The 18091-nt window shown below is 49.2% G+C and overlaps 1 protein-coding gene across 2 annotated transcripts in view; it reads left to right on the top strand.

Moving 5' to 3' along the window:
* Positions 1-2181: 2181 nt before the first annotated feature.
* KDM4A (lysine demethylase 4A) overlaps positions 2182-18091 on the top strand; it is a 39330-nt gene continuing 23420 nt past the window's right edge. The window contains exons 1-10 of one of the 2 annotated variants that reach the window (XM_074961919.1): positions 2182-2199; positions 3943-4118; positions 6912-7026; positions 8720-8913; positions 11791-11840; positions 12766-12869; positions 13447-13584; positions 14868-15118; positions 15822-16012; positions 16920-17290. In XM_074961919.1, the coding sequence (XP_074818020.1) occupies positions 4078-4118; positions 6912-7026; positions 8720-8913; positions 11791-11840; positions 12766-12869; positions 13447-13584; positions 14868-15118; positions 15822-16012; positions 16920-17290 (1455 nt within the window). In that variant the 5' untranslated portion in view covers positions 2182-2199; positions 3943-4077. Of the gene's footprint in view, positions 2200-2388; positions 2545-3942; positions 4119-6911; positions 7027-8719; positions 8914-11790; positions 11841-12765; positions 12870-13446; positions 13585-14867; positions 15119-15821; positions 16013-16919; positions 17291-18091 lie in introns of those variants that run through there. The other variant, XM_074961918.1, reaches the window with a different exon arrangement.

Raw genomic sequence — 18091 nt, 5'->3', positions numbered from 1 at the left:
ACATTTAGCAAGTAATCTCTCTGTTTGGTCCAGGTGGACGTTTGGCAGCTCCTTCCCGCCCAATCCCAGGGTTTTTCTTGTGCTCAGCTGCTTGCATAAACATTTTCATTTGTAAACGTTCCCCTGATAGGAACTTTCTTTTGCCTGTTCTGATCCAGCTCACCTTTGGGAGCAGGAAACATTCTGGTCCCTTCAACTAAAGCTGCCTACTGCCCTCTTGCTAGTTTTAATAAGCAATCTCCACCCAAGTATCAGCCCTGGGAACAATAAATGTGTCCTCAGATTTCTCTACCTTCACATTTAGGCTCATGGTGACTCCATACCATTTACCATGGAAAAATGGCTTGCATCCTCCTAATATTGACAAGTTTTTCCAGGATTCTAGAAATGAAACAGAGTGTCCCTGCCCAAATGACACACACACTGGAACACACAGTTCTACTTTTCTGCTATCTTGCACCCTCCCACAATATAAGAAAAGTTTTTCAAACCATATCTGTGGAAGATTTTGGGTCCCCTGTTGGCCTCATTTTTATCCATCTCATGTGCTCCCTGGATCCCCCCAGCACCTGAGGGGCAGGGCTCCCCATCCCCCTCCCCAGGGTCCCCCCAGCACTAGGGGGGCAAGGCTCCCCCTCCCCCTCCCCAGGGTCCCCCCAGCACTAGGGGGCAGGGCTCCTCCTCCCCTGGGCCTCCCCCCAGCACCAGGGGGGCAGGGCTCCCCATCCCCCTCCCCAGGGTCCCCCCAGCACCAGGGGGGCAGGGCTCCTCCTCCCCTGGGCCTCCCCCCCCAGCACCAGGGGGGCAGGGCTCCCCATCCCCCTCCCCAGGGTCCCTCCAGCACTAGGGGGGCAGGGCTCCTCCTCCCCTGGGCCTCCCCCCTAGCACCAGGGGGGCAGGGCTCCCCATCCCCCTCCCCAGGGTCCCTCCAGCACCAGGGGGGCAGAGCTCCTCCTCCCCTGGGCCTCCCCCCCAGCACCAGGGGGGCAGGGCTCCCCATCCCCCTCCCCAGGGTCCCTCCAGCACCAGGGGGGCAGAGCTCCTCCTCCCCTGGGCCTCCCCCCCAGCACCAGGGGGGCAGGGCTCCCCCTCCCCCTCCCCAGGGTCCCTCCAGCACCAGGGGGGCAGAGCTCCTCCTCCCCTGGGCCTCCCCCCCAGCACCAGGGGGACAGGGCTCCCCATCCCCTTCCCCAGGGTCCCCCCAGCACTAGGGGGGCAGAGCTCCTCCTCCCCTGGGCCTCCCCCCCAGCACCAGGGGGGCAGGGCTCCCCATCCCCTTCCCCAGGGTCCCCCCAGCACTAGGGGGGCAGAGCTCCTCCTCCCCTGGGCCTCCCCCCCAGCACCAGGGGGGCAGGGCTCCCCATCCCCCTCCCCAGGGTCCCCCCAGCACTAGGGGGCGGGGCTCCCCCTCCCCAGAGCCCCCCCCCAGCACGAGGGGGGCGGAGCTCCGCAGGGCCCCCCCAGCACTAGGGGGCGGGGCTCCCCCTCCCCAGGGCCCCCCCCAGCACGAGGGGGGCGGAGCTCCGCAGGGCCCCCCCCAGCACTAGGGGGCGGGGCTCCCCGTCCCCAGGGCCCCCCCCAGCACGCCCCTTCTCGCATGGGACCTTCCGCAGGGGGGAGTCTCTTCGGGCCGGCAGTGCCCTAGCAACTGCACCGCCCCCAGCAGGGGACTCTGTCATCTGCCTGGCAACAACATATTCTCCTTTCTGATTGGCCAACTCCCACCGCCCCGGCTGGGAGAGACGCTAATTCTTATTGGTTGGAATCCCAGGCAGCGCTGTGATTGGCTTAGCCCGATTGAGAGGGTGGGAGGAGCTTGTCCAGTGGAAGCCCTCTGGTGGATTCTTTAGTCGGCACGCCGAGGGAGGGATACAGCTCACGTCGCTGTCACTTCACTTGACGTAACATCGTCGCGCGCAGCCGTATATCCATCCGCGCCGGAACTGATTTCGGGATGCAGGAGAGATTCGTTTGCGGTGGGGGCGACACTGGGGGAAGAAGAGGAAAGTGAGTGGCAGGTGCGCTCAGCCAATGAGAAGGCGCGGCTGATGCGGACCCTGTGACGATTGGCTCGCCGCGGTGCTGCCTCACCAATGGGAGCGGAGGTTGGTACGCGGGGGGCGGGCTGTTTTCTCTTTCCTTCTTCCGAGGCGTATCGTGGCGGGCCCCTGGCGGAGGCAGCCGCGAGCGCCGACTGAGGTGAGGCCGCGGGGCGCGCGCGGGGGCCGCCGGTCCCGGTCTCCTCCGGCTCCGCCCGGCCCGTCTCGCCCCTGAGGCGCCGGGCCCCGGAAGCGAAGCCGCGGGCGGGGCGGGGCGCGGGGCGGGCTCGCGGGGCTCGGCTGCCGTCGCGGGCTCACTGGCTTCAGCTCTCCGCCCAGGGGGCGCGGGGCCCGCGCGGGCCGGACCATGGCCGCCGAGCTGGAGAGCCTGAACCCCGGCGCCCGCATCCTGACCTTCCGCCCCACCGCCGCGCAGTTCCGCGACTTCGGCCGCTACGTCGCCTACATCGAGGCCCGCGGCGCCCACCGGGCCGGGCTCGCCAAGGTGGGTGCGGGGCCCGGGGCCGGGTGCGGGGACGCTGCCCCCTCGCGGGGGTGTAAAGCGGCCCCGCTAACCCTGGGGGCGGGGGGGGTCGCGCCCCGGCCTCCCCCGCCGGCTGCGGGCGGGTCAAGGAGCCGCGAGACCGGCCAGGCCCGCGCGCGGCTCCCGCCGGCCCCGAAACCCGCCGGCCGCGTTGCGGGGGCCGCGGGCTGCGCTGCCGACCGGCGCTGGGGGAGCGGCCGCGGCCAGCGGCGGGGCGGGGGGGCCGCAGCTTCCGCTGGACCCGCTTCTGCGGGCGAGAGACGAGCCCCCGCGCTGGCGCAGGGCGCTCCCGCTGCTCTCCCTCGCGCCGGGGGCGTCCCCAGCCCGCCTCTCGCCCGCAGAAGCGGGTCCGGTAGGAGATGCGGCCTCCCCCACCTCGTCTCTCTAGGGTCCTGGGGTGGGCACGCCGGCATCCGCGCTGATTGCCGGAGGGTCGTGGCGTTTGACGAACTGACCTTCTCGTTCTTGCTCACAAACCACGATTAAAAGCAATCCTAAGAAGTTTGACATCGTTCTGCTCCTGCTGCCTTCGTTCCTTACTGAACGTGGCTGACTGGATAGTCCTTGTCCTCCAGATAAAGCTTCTCTCCTAGGCGGTGTTCCCTCTAATTCGTTACATCCATGTGCAGAACGAATTTTGGTATGTGCACCGCTGTGGAAGTGATGTGTGACACATCACCTTCATACTGGTGCAGATAACCGAATTAATGCGGTGGGGGGGGCCGAGGGGTTTGGAGTTTGTGGGGGACTCGGGGCTGGGGCAGAGGCTTGGGGTGTGGGGGGATGAGGGCTTTGGATGGGGGTGTGGTCTCTGGGGTGGGGCCAGGGATGAGAGGTTTGGGGTGTGGGAGGGGACTTAGGGCTGGGGCAGAGGGTTGGGTGCAGGGGGTGAGGTCCCCAGCTAAAAGTCAAGGCTTCTGGGTGGGGCTGGGGATGAAGGGTACAAGAGGGGGCTCAGGGCTAGGGCAGAGGGTTGGGGAGTGTGGGCTCTGGGGTGGGGCCGGGGGATGAGGGGTTTGGGGTGCAGGCTGCCCCAGGGCTGCAGTGGGGAGAGAGGACTCACCCCAGCCCTCTCTAGCCACAGCAGCTCAGGGCTGGGGGAGAGGTGCCTTTCCCTGGCTGTGGCGGCTCCAGCTGGGCTGGGCTGGGCCGGGCTGAGGGAGGGGCTCCTCCCTGGCTGGCCACGGCAAATCTGGGGCAGGTCCACGGTGGGGAGGGATGCCTCTCCCTGCTGCAACCCTGAGCCCTTGCACAGGGCTTAATAGGCAGCTGTGGGGCCATGCAGCTTAAAGGGAACTTAGCTCATAGGTTGAATTGCTATGTTTTCTGATCTTTGCCTTTTATTCTGTGAACCATCAGGTAATTCCCCCAAAGGAATGGAAACCGCGAACATGCTACGATGATATTGATGAACTGGTCATCCCAGCTCCAATTCAGCAGGTGGTGACTGGACAGTCTGGCCTCTTCACACAGTACAACATCCAGAAGAAGGCTATGACTGTCCGGGAATTTAGAAGAATTGCAAATAGTGACAAGTAAGAGTGTTTGTGCCTGCAGTTTAACATCTGTGGGGCTTATGCATCAGTTACCATCACACAAGCTTTTTCTCTATTTAGTGTATAGTTAAATGGATTCTCTTGGGTAGAGGTATTTAGCTGGTTAACTGTTAAAGAACATTTTAGCGATAACAAAATTTTCTTTAAAATGACAATGCAAAAATGGTATATTAATTAACAGATCTGTTCTGCTACACTTTACTTCTGTTAGTCCTGTATGTATAGTTAGGATTATGTTTTCCCATGTGCATTACTTTGCCTTTATCAACTTTGAATTTCATCTGCCATCTTGTTGCCCAGATTTGTGAAATCCCTTGGTAACACTCTGCAGTCTGCTTTCAACTTAACTATCCTGACTGATTTCTGTGTTGGCTGCAAACTTTGCCACCTGATTGTTTGTTTGCTCCCTTTTCCAGGTCATTTATGAATATGTTGAACAGCACTGGTCCCAGTACAGATCCTTGGGGGACCCTGCTATTTACCTCTCCATTCTGAAAACTGACCATTTATTCCTGCCCTTTGTTTCCTGTCTTTTATCCAGTTACTGATCCATGAAAGGGCCTTCCCTCTTATCCCATGATTGTTGAGTTTGCTTATGAACCTTTGAAGTGAGACCTTGTCAAAGGCTTTCTGAAAGTCCAACTGTATTATACCTACTAGATCACCCTTGTCCACATGTTTGTTGCTTCCCTCCCCCCCCCCCCCCAGATAATTCTAATAGACTGGTGAGGCATGATTTGCCTCTACAAAATTTGTGTTGACTCTTCCCTGACATATTGCGTTCATCTATGTGTCTGATAATTCTGTTCTTTGTTATAATTTCTACCAATTTGCCTGGTACTGAAGTTAGATTTAGTAGCCTGTAACTGCCAGGATCTCCTCTGGACCCTTTTAAAAAAATTGACATTACATTAGGTCTCTGCCAGTCATCTGGTACAGAAGCTGATTTAAGTAATAGGTTACATACCACAGTAAATAGTTCTGCAATTTCATATGAGTTCCTTCAGAACTCTTTGGTGAATGTCATCTGGTCCTGGTGACCTATTACTGTTTAATTTATCAGTTTGTTCCAAAACCTTCTCTGCTGACATCTCAATCTAGGACAGTTCCTCAGAGTTGACACCTAAAAAGAATGGCTCAGGTGTGGGCATCTCCTTCACATCCTGTGCCGTGAAATTAATGCAGAGAATTCATGTAGTTTCTCTTCAACTGCCTTGTCTGTCTTGAGTGCTGCTGTAGCACCTTGATTGTCCAATGGCCTCAGTGATGGTTTGGCAGGCTTCCTGCTTCTGATGCACTTAATACTTTTTGTGTTTTGCTGTTAGTTGTTGTGTCTTTTAACATAAGAACGGCCATACTGGATCAGCCCAAAGGTCCATCTAGCCCAGTATCCTGTCTTCTGACAGTGGCCAATGCCAGGTGCTTCAGAGGGAATGAACAGAACAGGTCATCATCAGGTGATCCATTCCCATGTGTGATCCATTTCCGTGTCGCCCATTCTCAACTTCTGGCAGACAGAGGCTAGGGACACCAACCCTGCCCATCCTAGCTAATAGCCATTGATGGAACTATCCTCCATGAATGTATAGTTTTTTTTAACCCTTTTTTGCTAGTTGCTCGTCAAATTCTTTTTTGACCTGCCCAATTCTATTCCATAGCTTATGCTCCTTTCTACTTTTCTTCAGTAGGATTTGATTTCCAGTTTTTAAAGGATGCTTTTTTGCCTATAACTGCCTGTTTTACTCTGTTTAGCTGTGGTGGCATTTTTTGGTGTTCTGGGGGTTTTTTTGTTTGTTTTTGTTTTTTTTTTTTAAACTGTTGTACAAGAAGGAAAGGATGGAAATTGACCCGCAGGCGCTACATAGTTTAAGACCAGAAGAGAGCACCAGATCATCTAATACGATACCAACATCACCCAGCACTTGCTCACCGAACCTAACAACTGAAATTACAAGTAGTTTACAGGGCTGGAAATTAGAAACAAATGGTTTTTCATGATTAACTGAGCACCCTTGACCTTGAGGTATTGAAAGACCACAAATTTGGAACCCAACAATGTTATTTTTATAGTCACTCATAAAACTGAGTTTTAGCTATTTTATTGCTGTGTTTGAAACCCCAAAAGTTGCATTACTACGCTAGTTTCTGAGATCCAGAAAGTGAAATTTTCATTAGTTTCCATTGTTCTAGCTGAGAGAAATTGAAATGTAAACTAGACTTACATGCTACTTTATGAAATAAATGTAATTGTTAGTAAATTAACTTCTTAAAAAGATATTATTTCCTCGACAAGATGTGGCTTGAGGATTAAAGAAGAAACTAATTAAATGCTCATTATTCCATTTTGTTCAGTGTGGGTTGTTCGTTTAAACAGTAAAGGATAAACTGTATGCTTTGCAAACTTGTAACTTGCTGGGGGAGTTATGCTGGGGATTAGTATTTCAGTAGTACCTACGGATCCCAACTAAGGTAGGGGTCTCATTTTGCCAGACACTGTACAAAAAGCGGGTGAGAAGTGAAGTGACCTGCCCACTGTCACACAACAGGTTATGGCAGAGCGGAAAATAGAGCCTGGGTCCCCTGGCTCCCAGTCCAGTGCCCTAGCTACTCAGATACGCTAAATGTGCCTCTTTATTCTTTCATTAACTTTTTGAATATAACCTTCTGGCTGCTTTCTTAATTCTGGGCTGTTGCTCTAAACTCTAGTGTATTGAATTGCAAAATTTTTATTGCTTAAATGAGTTGATGAAACAGCTCTTTTTTTTTTTTAAGGTACTGCACACCCCGATATACCGACTTTGAGGACCTTGAGCGGAAATACTGGAAGAACCTCACTTTCAATGCCCCCATCTATGGTGCTGATGTTAATGGCACGCTCTATGAGAAGGTGAAGGAAAATACTTTGTCTTCTAGTGGCATAATCATCCTTGTGAATCTTGATAGGGTTTATCATGTAAACTCTCTGCCCTGGAATTCAGCTTTGCAAAGTTTCAGAAGTGTTTAATGGAGTTCATAGCAGACTTCTGTCTTCTGAAATATATTACGTGGGAGATGCATCAGTTGTACCTCTAACATATTTGTAACTAAATCAAAATTATTGAGGCTGACTAGAAGACACTGAGAGTATTTATGTGTATCCATTCATTAGTGCTTTATTGTAATACAGTTGGAAACTCCTGGGAGCCAAAATTAATTAAAAATATAAATATAGGTAAGGCACAAAGCTGACTTAATGGTGCTAATGTACTTACGAATACAAAGGAGCCTGAAATGAAGACTAGCAGGGAACACGTATCGCCTGTGTATCCTGCTGCTGTACACAATTCCGTGGGGGACTTTGTAGTTTGATAACTTAATTGTGGTGTGACTCACCCTGATAGCTGTGACATGCTGATAACCATCAGAACTGAGCGCATAATCATGCGGCAACGTTTTGCCGGTAAGAGTTTGTTAGACTAGAACAGTAGTTTTCAAACTGTGGTCTGTGGACCTCTGTCTGAGATTTCCAAAGAGGTGCGCACCTCCATTCAAAAATTTGTAGGGGTCTATTCCAATCTTTTAACAGGAGGTTTGGAAGGAAACACAGTGGTAGGAAGAAAAACATGACAGTTCTGGATGCTGAAGTCCTCTTCCCATTGGACAGGACCAGTGTAGTGGGTGGTGGTGCATGCTTTCTACGCCTGTGCTGCCCATCTGTGTGGCTCACCCTGAAGTGTTTGTCTCTAGAGCAGGGGTGAGCAAACTATGGACCGTGGGCCGGATCTGGCCCATCAGGGCTTTGGATCCGGCCAGCGGGATTGCCGGCACCGTGGGCCCCGTGCTGCTCCCGGAAGCGGCCGGCACCACGTCCCTAAGGCCCTTGGGGAGAGGGTGGCAGGGGCAGAGGGCTCAGTGCGCCGCTCTCCTCTGCGGCTACCTCCCCCGAAGCTCCCATTGGCCGGGAACGGGGAACCGCTGCCAATGGAAGCTTCGGGGGAGGTAACTGCAGGTGAGGGCAGCACGCGCAGCCCCCTGCCTCTCCCCTCTGCTGCTGCTTCCCTCTCCTCCCCCCGGGGGGGGGCCACAGGGATGTGGTGCCAGCAGCTTCTGGGAGCGGCACAGGGCCAGGGCAGGCAGGCAGGCAGCCTGCCTGAGCCCCACTGCGCTCCACTGCCACCCCGGAGCTGCTGGAGCCTGCACCCCAACCACCTGCCTCAGCCCTACATTCATGGCCCTGCATGCAGTTTCCCCACCCAGATGTGGCCCTTGGGCCAAAAAGTTTGCCCACCCCTGCTCTAGAGGCTAGGGGATTTCAGACTCATGTCACGGACGTCCCTCTCTGATTTCGGCCTTTATGCTGAGATGTTAATGAGGGGTGTGATTAGTAGCAGTTAAATACAGGCTAATAGAAAATGAGACTTGTATTTAAAAGGTGGGGGGAGGGGAGTCATGAGCAGATGAAGACTTCAGATTGCTCAGCAAAATTGAAAAACAAATCTCTGTGACCCAAAGTACAGAGTGATGTAGGGGTGAGTGTTATATAACTGATGTCTTGCTAACATGTTGCTTTTCTTGCTTAATCTGAGCTCCGTGTTTTGCAGCATGTACATGAGTGGAATATTGGCAAGTTGAACACAATCCTGGACGTAGTGGAGAATGAAAGTGGCATAACCATCGAGGGAGTGAATACTCCTTACCTCTACTTCGGCATGTGGAAAACCTCCTTTGCCTGGCATACTGAGGACATGGACCTCTATAGTATTAATTACTTGCACTTTGGAGAACCCAAGTCATGGTAAGGTTTGCTGGAGTAGCCTCCAAGATTCACTAGAGAGAGAATACCATAAACTATTGGAGTCCCTCGATAAATGGGGAGGGACAGATGGGCAAACAAGGGATAGCGATTACTAGGAAAATAGTGTGTTGTTTTTTTTTAACTCCATCTCCTCAGGCTACTGCTCCTTTGCTCCCCGGGAGTTCTGTGCCACTGCATGTGCGCATAATTCATATCCCCCACAGATTTATTTATTTTTGCTTCCCCGCAGAAAGATTACTTCTGGCAGGGAAGCCAAGGGAAGCTGCAAGAGTGATCATGTATCCCTCCCCGGTAGCACAGGTGGAGCGGTAAATCACCCCCAGGGGGTACAGGGCTTCGGACACCCTGGCCAGCTCAGTAGTTTGAGCATTGGCCTGCTAAACCCAGGGTTGTGAGTTCAATCCTTGAGGGGGCCATTTAGGGATCAGGGCAAAAATTGGGGATTGGTCCTGCTTTGAGCAGGGGGTTTGGACTAGATGACCTCCTGAGGTCCCTTCCAACCCTGATATTCTATGATTCTGTGATTCAGTGGCTCGTACCCTGCGCCAGGCTCAGCTCTAATTCCGGCTTGGGTGGGGACAGGGGAGGATGAGCTGCAAGGAGTAGCCAGGGCTGGGCCACACCCACCCCCAGAAACTTCCCACAGCTGCAAGAAGCTTTGTATCCTCCCGCTTCCTGCTGCTATCCCTCCTCAGTCACGGAGGGAGGGGTCACTATACAGGGAACTCCCCTGGCTGCCCAACCCCCATGCATCCAGACGACCCATCCCCAGACCCCCCTCACTGAGCCTCACCCCTTGCATCTGGAGCCCTCCTGCACCCAGACTCCCCATGGAGCCCCACCCCTCCCTTGCATCCAGACCCCTGCTAAGCCCCCTGTGCTTGAACTCCCCATCCTACTGAACCCCAACCCAGCTGCACCCAGACTCCTATCCCACCGAGCCCCACTCCCCCACCACCCAGACTCACCCAGCCAAGTCCCAACCACCTTCACCTGGACCCCCCTACAGAGTCCCATTCCCCTGCACCCCCCCCCCCCCCAACATGAGCCCCTGTGCATCCAGATTCCCGAGACTGCTCACCGAGCCCCTGTGCATCCAGATTGCCCCAACAGAATCCTCTTACCCCACACCGGATCTCCTCCCTCCCCCCCCCCCCCCCCCCCCAGTAAGCCCCTCTGCACTTGGATCCTGCCAGGAGGAGCCTGCCCACCCCACACCTGGATCGGGGGCCAGAGCTGGGCATGCGTGTGAGACTCTGTCCCTCTTGCTTGTATCTCGGTGCACCTAGTGTGGAGAGACACGTAGCACCAGTAGTGTGGGAACAAAAGGATGAGAACTGTTGAGCTAAATTATACTAGTCCTATGAGAAAAGCCTCTCACCTAGGTATTTTTAAGGTCATCAATGGAAGGAGTTAATTGTGTTGCACCTTAGAACTTGATTGCAATTGGCTGTTAGGTGAACCAATGAATGGTGGAAATTCTAGCTGCTTAGTGCTATTGTTTCAGTCTGGGGCAATTAATTACTGTGGTTAGAAGGGTTGGAAACGGTTTTTGGGGGGGGGAAATAGAAAGTGTAGAGTACATGAAAGGAATATGTAGAGACACCCCCAATCCTTAAAGTGCAAAGCTTGTAGGAGTGCTTTTATCTTCTTAACCCCTTCCACACTAGTACTATGTTCGCTAATGTAGTTCAGACTTCTCCCTTTTTGTTATGCCTTTGGCTGCACAAACGTGCCGTGATTTCGAGTACTTCAGAGACTGCTCCCCAGACTCTTGCCTAAGCAAACAAGAGATTTAATATTTTAGTGGAAGTGATGACCAATTATTAGATTATTTTAGGTAGAATGCAATAGCAACACTTGCTTGATAAAAATTGTAGTAAGAGTATTTTATCAAACTAAGCAAATGTGTAGTGAGAAGATTTAAATAAAGCGAAGCGTGATGGACAGACAGTTAAACTGGTCAGCGTATTATAATCCTCAACAGTGAGGGGGATTTTAAATTATTGTAATTTAGAAGGGTGGCGGGTCATCCTGACCTAAATGCTTTTCTTCTGCATTTGGAAGTTTCCAGTGCCTCGCAATGGGGAGCCCTCTCACACTGGAGGAACTGTGCGTTTCCGGTACAAGGCTACGGGAGAGATGGGTAGTACTTCTTGATAAGAGTGCTTAGAGTGAATGGTTCCGAATGCCTTAGAAATAATGGAGTCCTTAGGGTTGCAGTTTGGTACCCTTGTCAAGCATGGCATTTTCTGCAGTGCAGAGACAGCATTGAAGTTGGATACTTTTCAGTGATAGATATCTGCCAGGAAGGGCACCTATAGCAGAGGTGAAATTAAACATTGCTCTTTTTCTCTGCTTAGTGTGAATCCAGGTGGGAAACTGGCTTTTCCAATGGGGAGAATAGTCTATACGGGGAGGTCCTCTGGGAGACTCATGGGCTCCCTTGTATGACCAGTGTTTCAAACAATGTTCTCCCAGCAATCTGTCTGCAACTAACAGGAGGCTCAAATGCCAGTTTGAACTAACAGGTGCATTTCCCAACTTGTTCATGCTGGAAAGCAGTTGTTTGAGCTTCCAGGCTGTTGAAGAGAGAGAAATAGATGGAATTTTCCTGTATGTAACAGGGTCAAATCAATACTGTATCGCTGGCCTAACCAATCATTTCACCAGTAGTTCTCTTGTCCATCCTTGGAGAAAAGAGAAAATTGAGTGAGCTAATATATGTTAGTGGGATAAATAGGCAATCTACATCTTGCTGACTGTTCTATATTTGAAGTTGTAAATGGATTTTTTTTAAAAGAACCAAACTTTCTTGTCCCCTTTTTTTTTACTGGTTTGCTCTTGTGACTGCAGGTATTCCATCCCTCCAGAGCATGGGAAGCGACTGGAACGACTTGCCAAAGGTAATCATTCAACCCTTCTCTGTCCTGATCCTCTATTCTGCCTCTTACATGGGGTAGGGGGATAATTATGATAGGCTTCAGGTCTCTGTCAGACTGTAACATGCTTACGTGTTCACGTGGGTGTGGACCATAGTTCTGTATGTGGTGGTACAATTGTTTTCATAACTTGTCACTTGATAATATGAGGTTATTTTTGTGTTTCTTGCTATAAGGGGAACACTCAAGACAAAAATGTTTTATAAATTAAAACTAAGGCTATAAAAACTACTCACTCCACTATTCTTCAAGTTTTTGCCCTTAGTTTAGCTTGGACTATGGAATTAGACTTGTTAATCTTGTATTCTGCCTGATGCACAACTGTGCTGTTGCTTATGGGTTTTAATAATACAAGATTATCATTAAAGCCCCATGAGCTGTCTTCTTTGACTCTTACTAAAATTACAACACCTGTTCTGTTCGTAGTGGTTTTGTAGAACTTCTTTAAAAGGCTGCATTTTGAACATAAACTACTTGGTTGCCATGTATTAAAAACTTAATTTTCCAAAATAAGAAGTTACCCATCTGTTGCTGTCACTTGAATTTGCTTAAAAGGCAAGAAAAGAATATGCAGATGGTCTTTGCTCTTTTGATAAAGGTTTCTGTTGACTTGGGGAAGGTAACTGCACCCCATCCCCTATATTGTAGAGAAGGCCTCTTTAAGGCCTGCAGCTATATCTGCTTAGGTCACCAGTCTGATTTCTGACCATGTTTTCCTTACATAGTACAGGTTTGTACAGTCCAGAATGGAATACACCTATTCTAGGCCAGAGGGGAGTTACTTTGTGTGGGCAGTAACTTTCCTAGTAGAGTACTGATTAATTAACTTATTCTTTCCTGGTTTCAGCAGCAGAGCATTCAACATCTCTCCATACCCTTCTTTAAACAGGCTTCTTTCCAGGAAGTGCCCAGAGTTGTGAAGCTTTTCTCCGTCACAAGATGACCCTCATCTCTCCATTGATATTGAAGAAATATGGCATCCCATTTGATAAGGTGAAGGGAAAAGGCCTGGGATACTTTTAAGTATAGCAAGTCCAGTCAAAGGGTTCCCAGAATGTCCGCTTGGAGAGACGGTGGGGATTTCTGAGGAGGGCAGATGGGAAGGGATTTTTTTTAAGCTAATCAGCAAAAGAAAATGTTTAAAATGTAAATTCTTCTAGAAGCATGCACTCTAACCTGTATCTTCTGTGGTCTTGGAGTGTCTGACCACGTCTGTTTATGCAGGTGAATTGCTGAGGACCTGAGTTTTGCCAACAGTTTTCTGCTGTATATTTAATACTGCACTATCTTGAGTTTTGGACTGTAGTTCATTGCACTGCAGTAGGGGACCTGAGTAGGGCATGAATCTATTTGCTTGCCTGGCCAGCATAGCTTGAAATAAACATTCTAAGTCATTTTGTCTTCACTGCAATTTACCAGCTACTGCTGAGTGAGTGTCTCCAGCATGGTAAGGAAACAGTGAAAATTCTTGCATAAGAGGAGAGCAAAGGCAGCTTATATGTCAAATCCAGGAGAATGAGAACTGTTTTATGAACCAGTTAACAGTCTTTGTGGACTTCCTTTCTTTTAGGTGACACAGGAAGCTGGAGAATTCATGATAACATTCCCTTATGGTTATCATGCTGGCTTTAATCATGGGTTTAATTGTGCTGAATCTACCAACTTTGCTACGCTTCGGTGGATTGAATATGGAAAGCAGTCTGTGTTAGTAAGTGGTCTACTGTCCTTTTTTTATTGCATATGAAAAAAAATCTGCTTTGGTGTATTTTTGACGTCTGGTTCTTTGACTGATCCTCTAGAACAAACCATTGTTCCTATCTCCTATAACTACAGGCAGCAGAGTCAAATGAGCCTCTTATCTAGGGGTTTGGTGCCCATTTAGACTCTGGGCAGCAAATGATGGAACACCGATCTCTTCCTCTGGATATCTCAGATGGGATCATGTTAAGGGTTTAGAGCATAAGAGATTAGACTGTAACTGCTGGGTAAGACTGAGCAGGTACTGGAAGGTTGCACGTTATGGCAGGGTCTTAGGCCAAGTCTAAACAGGTTTTGTACCAACTGTAGCTGTTTCGCTTAGAGATGTTTTTGTCCTGAGGTAATTAAATTGGCACAACCCCTAGTGGGACATAGTTATCTCATTACAAAGGTGCCTTATACTAGTATAACTTATTCTGCTTTCCTTAAGGGAATAGGCTACACTGGTATAACACCTTTATACCGATATAACTGGTGGTACAGCCCTACCTCTGCTAGGATAGTTAAAGCGATACAACTTTTGTGTGTAGACAAGCCCACAAGCAACAGACTGCTGTTTGCCAGAGAACTCAACTAAAAGTCTATTTATGAAGTGCTAGAGCCTGTTCAGTCCAAATGATCGCTCCCTCTCACCACCGTGCAAGGCCATCCTTACTTTCCCACCCTGGACACACACATTAAGATTTGCTAGGCCTGGAAGCGTAACTCTGGGCAAGAGGAGTCAACTTGCTGCCAGTAAGCAGAGAACTTTAGAAGCTAAAGACCTGTCCCTGGACCCAACTGCATTGTCATCTAAGCTGCAGATATTATTTAAGCTTCATTTCTGCAATGTAAAGATCAGAGGGCCCAGATCAGAAATTTCTGTAAATGGGGAGGAGTTCAAACAACGTGCAAATGGGTTGGTGCTCTTAACTATGTGGATAACTCCGCCAATAGGTCGATGCACTCTGGTGTGGCTTTTCTTTTTGGCTAGCAACCTGCTCGCTCTCCTTGTTTCTGTTCTGTCATTTATGCTGACTTCCTTACGTGATCTTGTACAAGCCATTTGATCTTTGTCCTCACTGATTCCCCAGTTATAATAGGTGGATAATCCTGACAAGGGAGATTTTAGATGTATGAGTCTCACCACTTGGAGGTATTTTGGATCAGTTGAGATACAAAAGAACAAAGTGGTATTGGGTTGGAAAATAAAATGCTTATGTAATTGGCCTAGTGTCTTCTGTGTAACTGCAGTGCTCATGTCGGAAGGATATGGTGAAGATCTCCATGGATGTTTTTGTGAGGAAATACCAGCCAGATCGCTACAAGCTCTGGAAAGCTGGGAAAGATGTGACTGCCATTGACCACACCCTTCCCACACCAGAGGCAGCAGAGTTCTTCAAGGGGGAGCTCTTCCAGAAAGTCAAGAATGGGAAGCAGTGCAGTGAGGAAATAGAAACTGGGGAGGCATGTAAAGAGGATGTAGACATGGACGAGAAGAAGAGGTATGTCACATAGTGGTGAATGCTTCCCTGTTCAATGACAAGCCAGTGTAACGTGCTGCATTGGAATGCTTTACATTCCAGTGGAACATAAGCAGCTGGGATTGGGCTGGTTCCTGTCTCAGGAAGAGGATTTGCTCTTCACTAAAGTGGTTAGGTCCAAGCTGATGTGTATCTGTCAGGGGAGAAATGGCAGGGAGCCATACAACAGCACTAGCTTGGTCCACCATGGTTTGCCTACTTAGGTCATTGCTGTCCAAAGCCTGAAGTTGGGGAGGAGTGCTGTGTGTTGGAGACCAGAACAAAGAAGCATTTTGTTGGGATTGTGGAAACATTCTCCATGGCCAAATTCCAGCAGCATCAATGCTGGAGTTGCCCTGATAGTACACAATTCCTATTCATTGTTGCTTAAGGAATAGTTTAACAGTGATGTCTAAGCTGGTGGTCTTGAATTTTACATAAGGGGAGGCAATGTACTCTGGCATCTTTTAATCATACATTGTGGGGCTGAGGGAACCTAAGGATGAGTGGTACTACACGAGGCTATTTTGAAATAGCCAAGAGCGAATGGCTTGCCCAGTGCTGGTTTCTAAAATTCCTGGCATCTGGCATATGACCCAAACCAGGCATTTCTTGAGGGTACTGACCTGACATTTCACCTAAGTAATTCTGTGTGATCAACCACTTGTGGGTTTGTTTTTTGCAGTCTGCCCAAGCATCGCATAGGAACCAAGAGGCACAGGGTCTGCCTCGAGGTGCCCCAAGAGGTGAGTCAGAGTGAAGCCTTTCCTAAGGAGGAGCTGAGCTCTGTGCAGTATGAGGTGGAATTGGCAGAGCCTCCTGTCAGACCCACTAGTGAGCTTGTGCAGCAGGCTGAAGATGGACTCCCAGTTTCAGGTAATTGCTTCTCAAGTTCTATCTTACTGTATAGTATGATAAGTTTTGTGTTTTAAAGGTCAGACCAGAGGCACTAGTGCTGAATCCAGGTCATCCCCTCTTAAATAAGAGGCCATTTGAGTTTGACAGCGTGTCACAAAGGCCTGTTTGAACCTTGACAAGCAGAGTGTTTGGAATATTCATGTGCCTTGGGGTTTCCTTCTCCAGAGTCCCTCTTTAGGAGGCTTTCAATTTATTGCCCTCTGCTCCTGGGTGTGTGGCATTTTTGACTCCACTGCTGGTTCATATGGAGACCACTGCTTGCCTAAATGACTTTGTTAGCACCCAACATGTAGGTGGCACTTCTAGTTAAGAACAGGAGGAGGAGGAGACCAATATGAGCAGGGTGAAGGGAGGGGAAGAACAAGGGTGCAGACAACTGTCTTGTGGCTGCTTGGATGATTGAAAATGTCCTTGGAGCTTCTTATTTCCAAGGAGCCTCAAAGGAAAGAGGAAGTGTTTAAGATTTCTGTGTAAAGGCTGGCCCTTCCAGCTTCTAGAATTTTCTAGTCTTTCCACTTCATCATTTCCCTCTGTCTAGAAACATATTGGATGCTTCAACAGTCCTGGCCAGAGAGCTTCTATGACATTAGACAAGTGACTAGACAGAGAGGAAAAGGGCAAGGGTCAGTCGCTCAGTAAAGCACGTGCATATCTTACCGTAGGATCCTTCCTGCTAAGCAGTGTGTGAACTACCTGACAGGATGTTTGAACAAATCAGCTACTGTTTCCTGATTGTGCATTCCGTTTCTTCTGCACAGCCAGGAGCCTCCTATCTAGTGGTTGTCTTCTCCATCATTTCATGGTGCCTAATTCAAGGCAGTCTCCAAGCTGCCCTGACTTCATCAACAATCTGTCTTTGTTTCAGATTATGTGGATTCTTCAGAAGTCAAATTTGAAGAACTGAAAAATGTGAAACTGGAAGAGGAGGAGGAGGACGAGGAAGAGCAAGAGGCAGCTGCACTGGATCTTTCCATTCCTCATTCAGTCAGTTCCACCTCAGCCCTCACTGCTTCTAAGCCGAGTTCAGCTTTCAGCCTTCAGTCCAGCTCTCCAGCATATTCTTCTACTTCAGACTCTGAGTCAGCTGAACTCTTGCCCAGAAGAACTCTTGGCCAAGCTGGGGTTCTTACTGTCCATAGCTATGCTAAAGGAGATGCCAATGGGGCTGACAGTGAACATGCCTCAGGGAAGAAAGCCAGCATTACAGCCAGTGTGAATGAACAGGAACTTGCAGAGGTATGAATGGCAGCTGTTGATGGGGAAAGTTCAGAACTGCATTATGCTGTGGTGAATTTGGTGGGTTTGTTAATTGTAAGTGTCCGTCATCTATTGCACTCATGCTTTCGATTCTACTGGTGTCAGTACAACAGATCTCCTTACTTGGTAATTTCTCTGTCATTTAATCTTTACAATGGGACCTGACTGTAATTTTAATTTAAATTATCATTCAGACCATCAATGTTTCGGTACTGTCACCTCACAAACTGGATCGAGAGAAACCTTTTTCGTTTGGAAGTATAATACTACCAGGGACACAAGTCAAAAAGTCACACATTTTGAAAAACAAATTTCTTTATCACCTCAAATCTCTAAAAGTAAACATTTCAAAAATTTGTCAGGTTGATAAAAGGTGTCTTGGGACCAACAACATACAAGATATTAGTTAAAACCTTGTTTTATTCATGTCAAGTTATTGCTGGCTTACATTAAAACTTGTTACATTTTTACTAAACTCACAGAATATATATAAATAAATATAACAATAAGGTCTAAATTAGCTGTTACCACTCAAGAAAGATCTTTGAGTGTTTGTGGATAGATCTCTGAAAACATCCACTCGGTGTGCACCGGCAGTCAAAAAAGCTAACAATGTTGGGAATCATTAAGAAAGGGATAGATAATAGCATAGAAAATATCACATTGCCTCCATATCAATCCATGGTACACCCACATCTTGAATACTTCGTCCAGATGTGGTCACCCCATCTCAAAAGTGATATATTGGAATCGGAAAAGGTTCAGAAAAGGGCAACATAA

The sequence above is a fragment of the Natator depressus genome, chromosome 8 (genome assembly GCF_965152275.1).
Source record: "Natator depressus isolate rNatDep1 chromosome 8, rNatDep2.hap1, whole genome shotgun sequence".
Classification (NCBI taxonomy): Eukaryota; Metazoa; Chordata; order Testudines; family Cheloniidae; genus Natator; species Natator depressus.
This window is presented reverse-complemented; position numbering and strand designations above follow the sequence as displayed.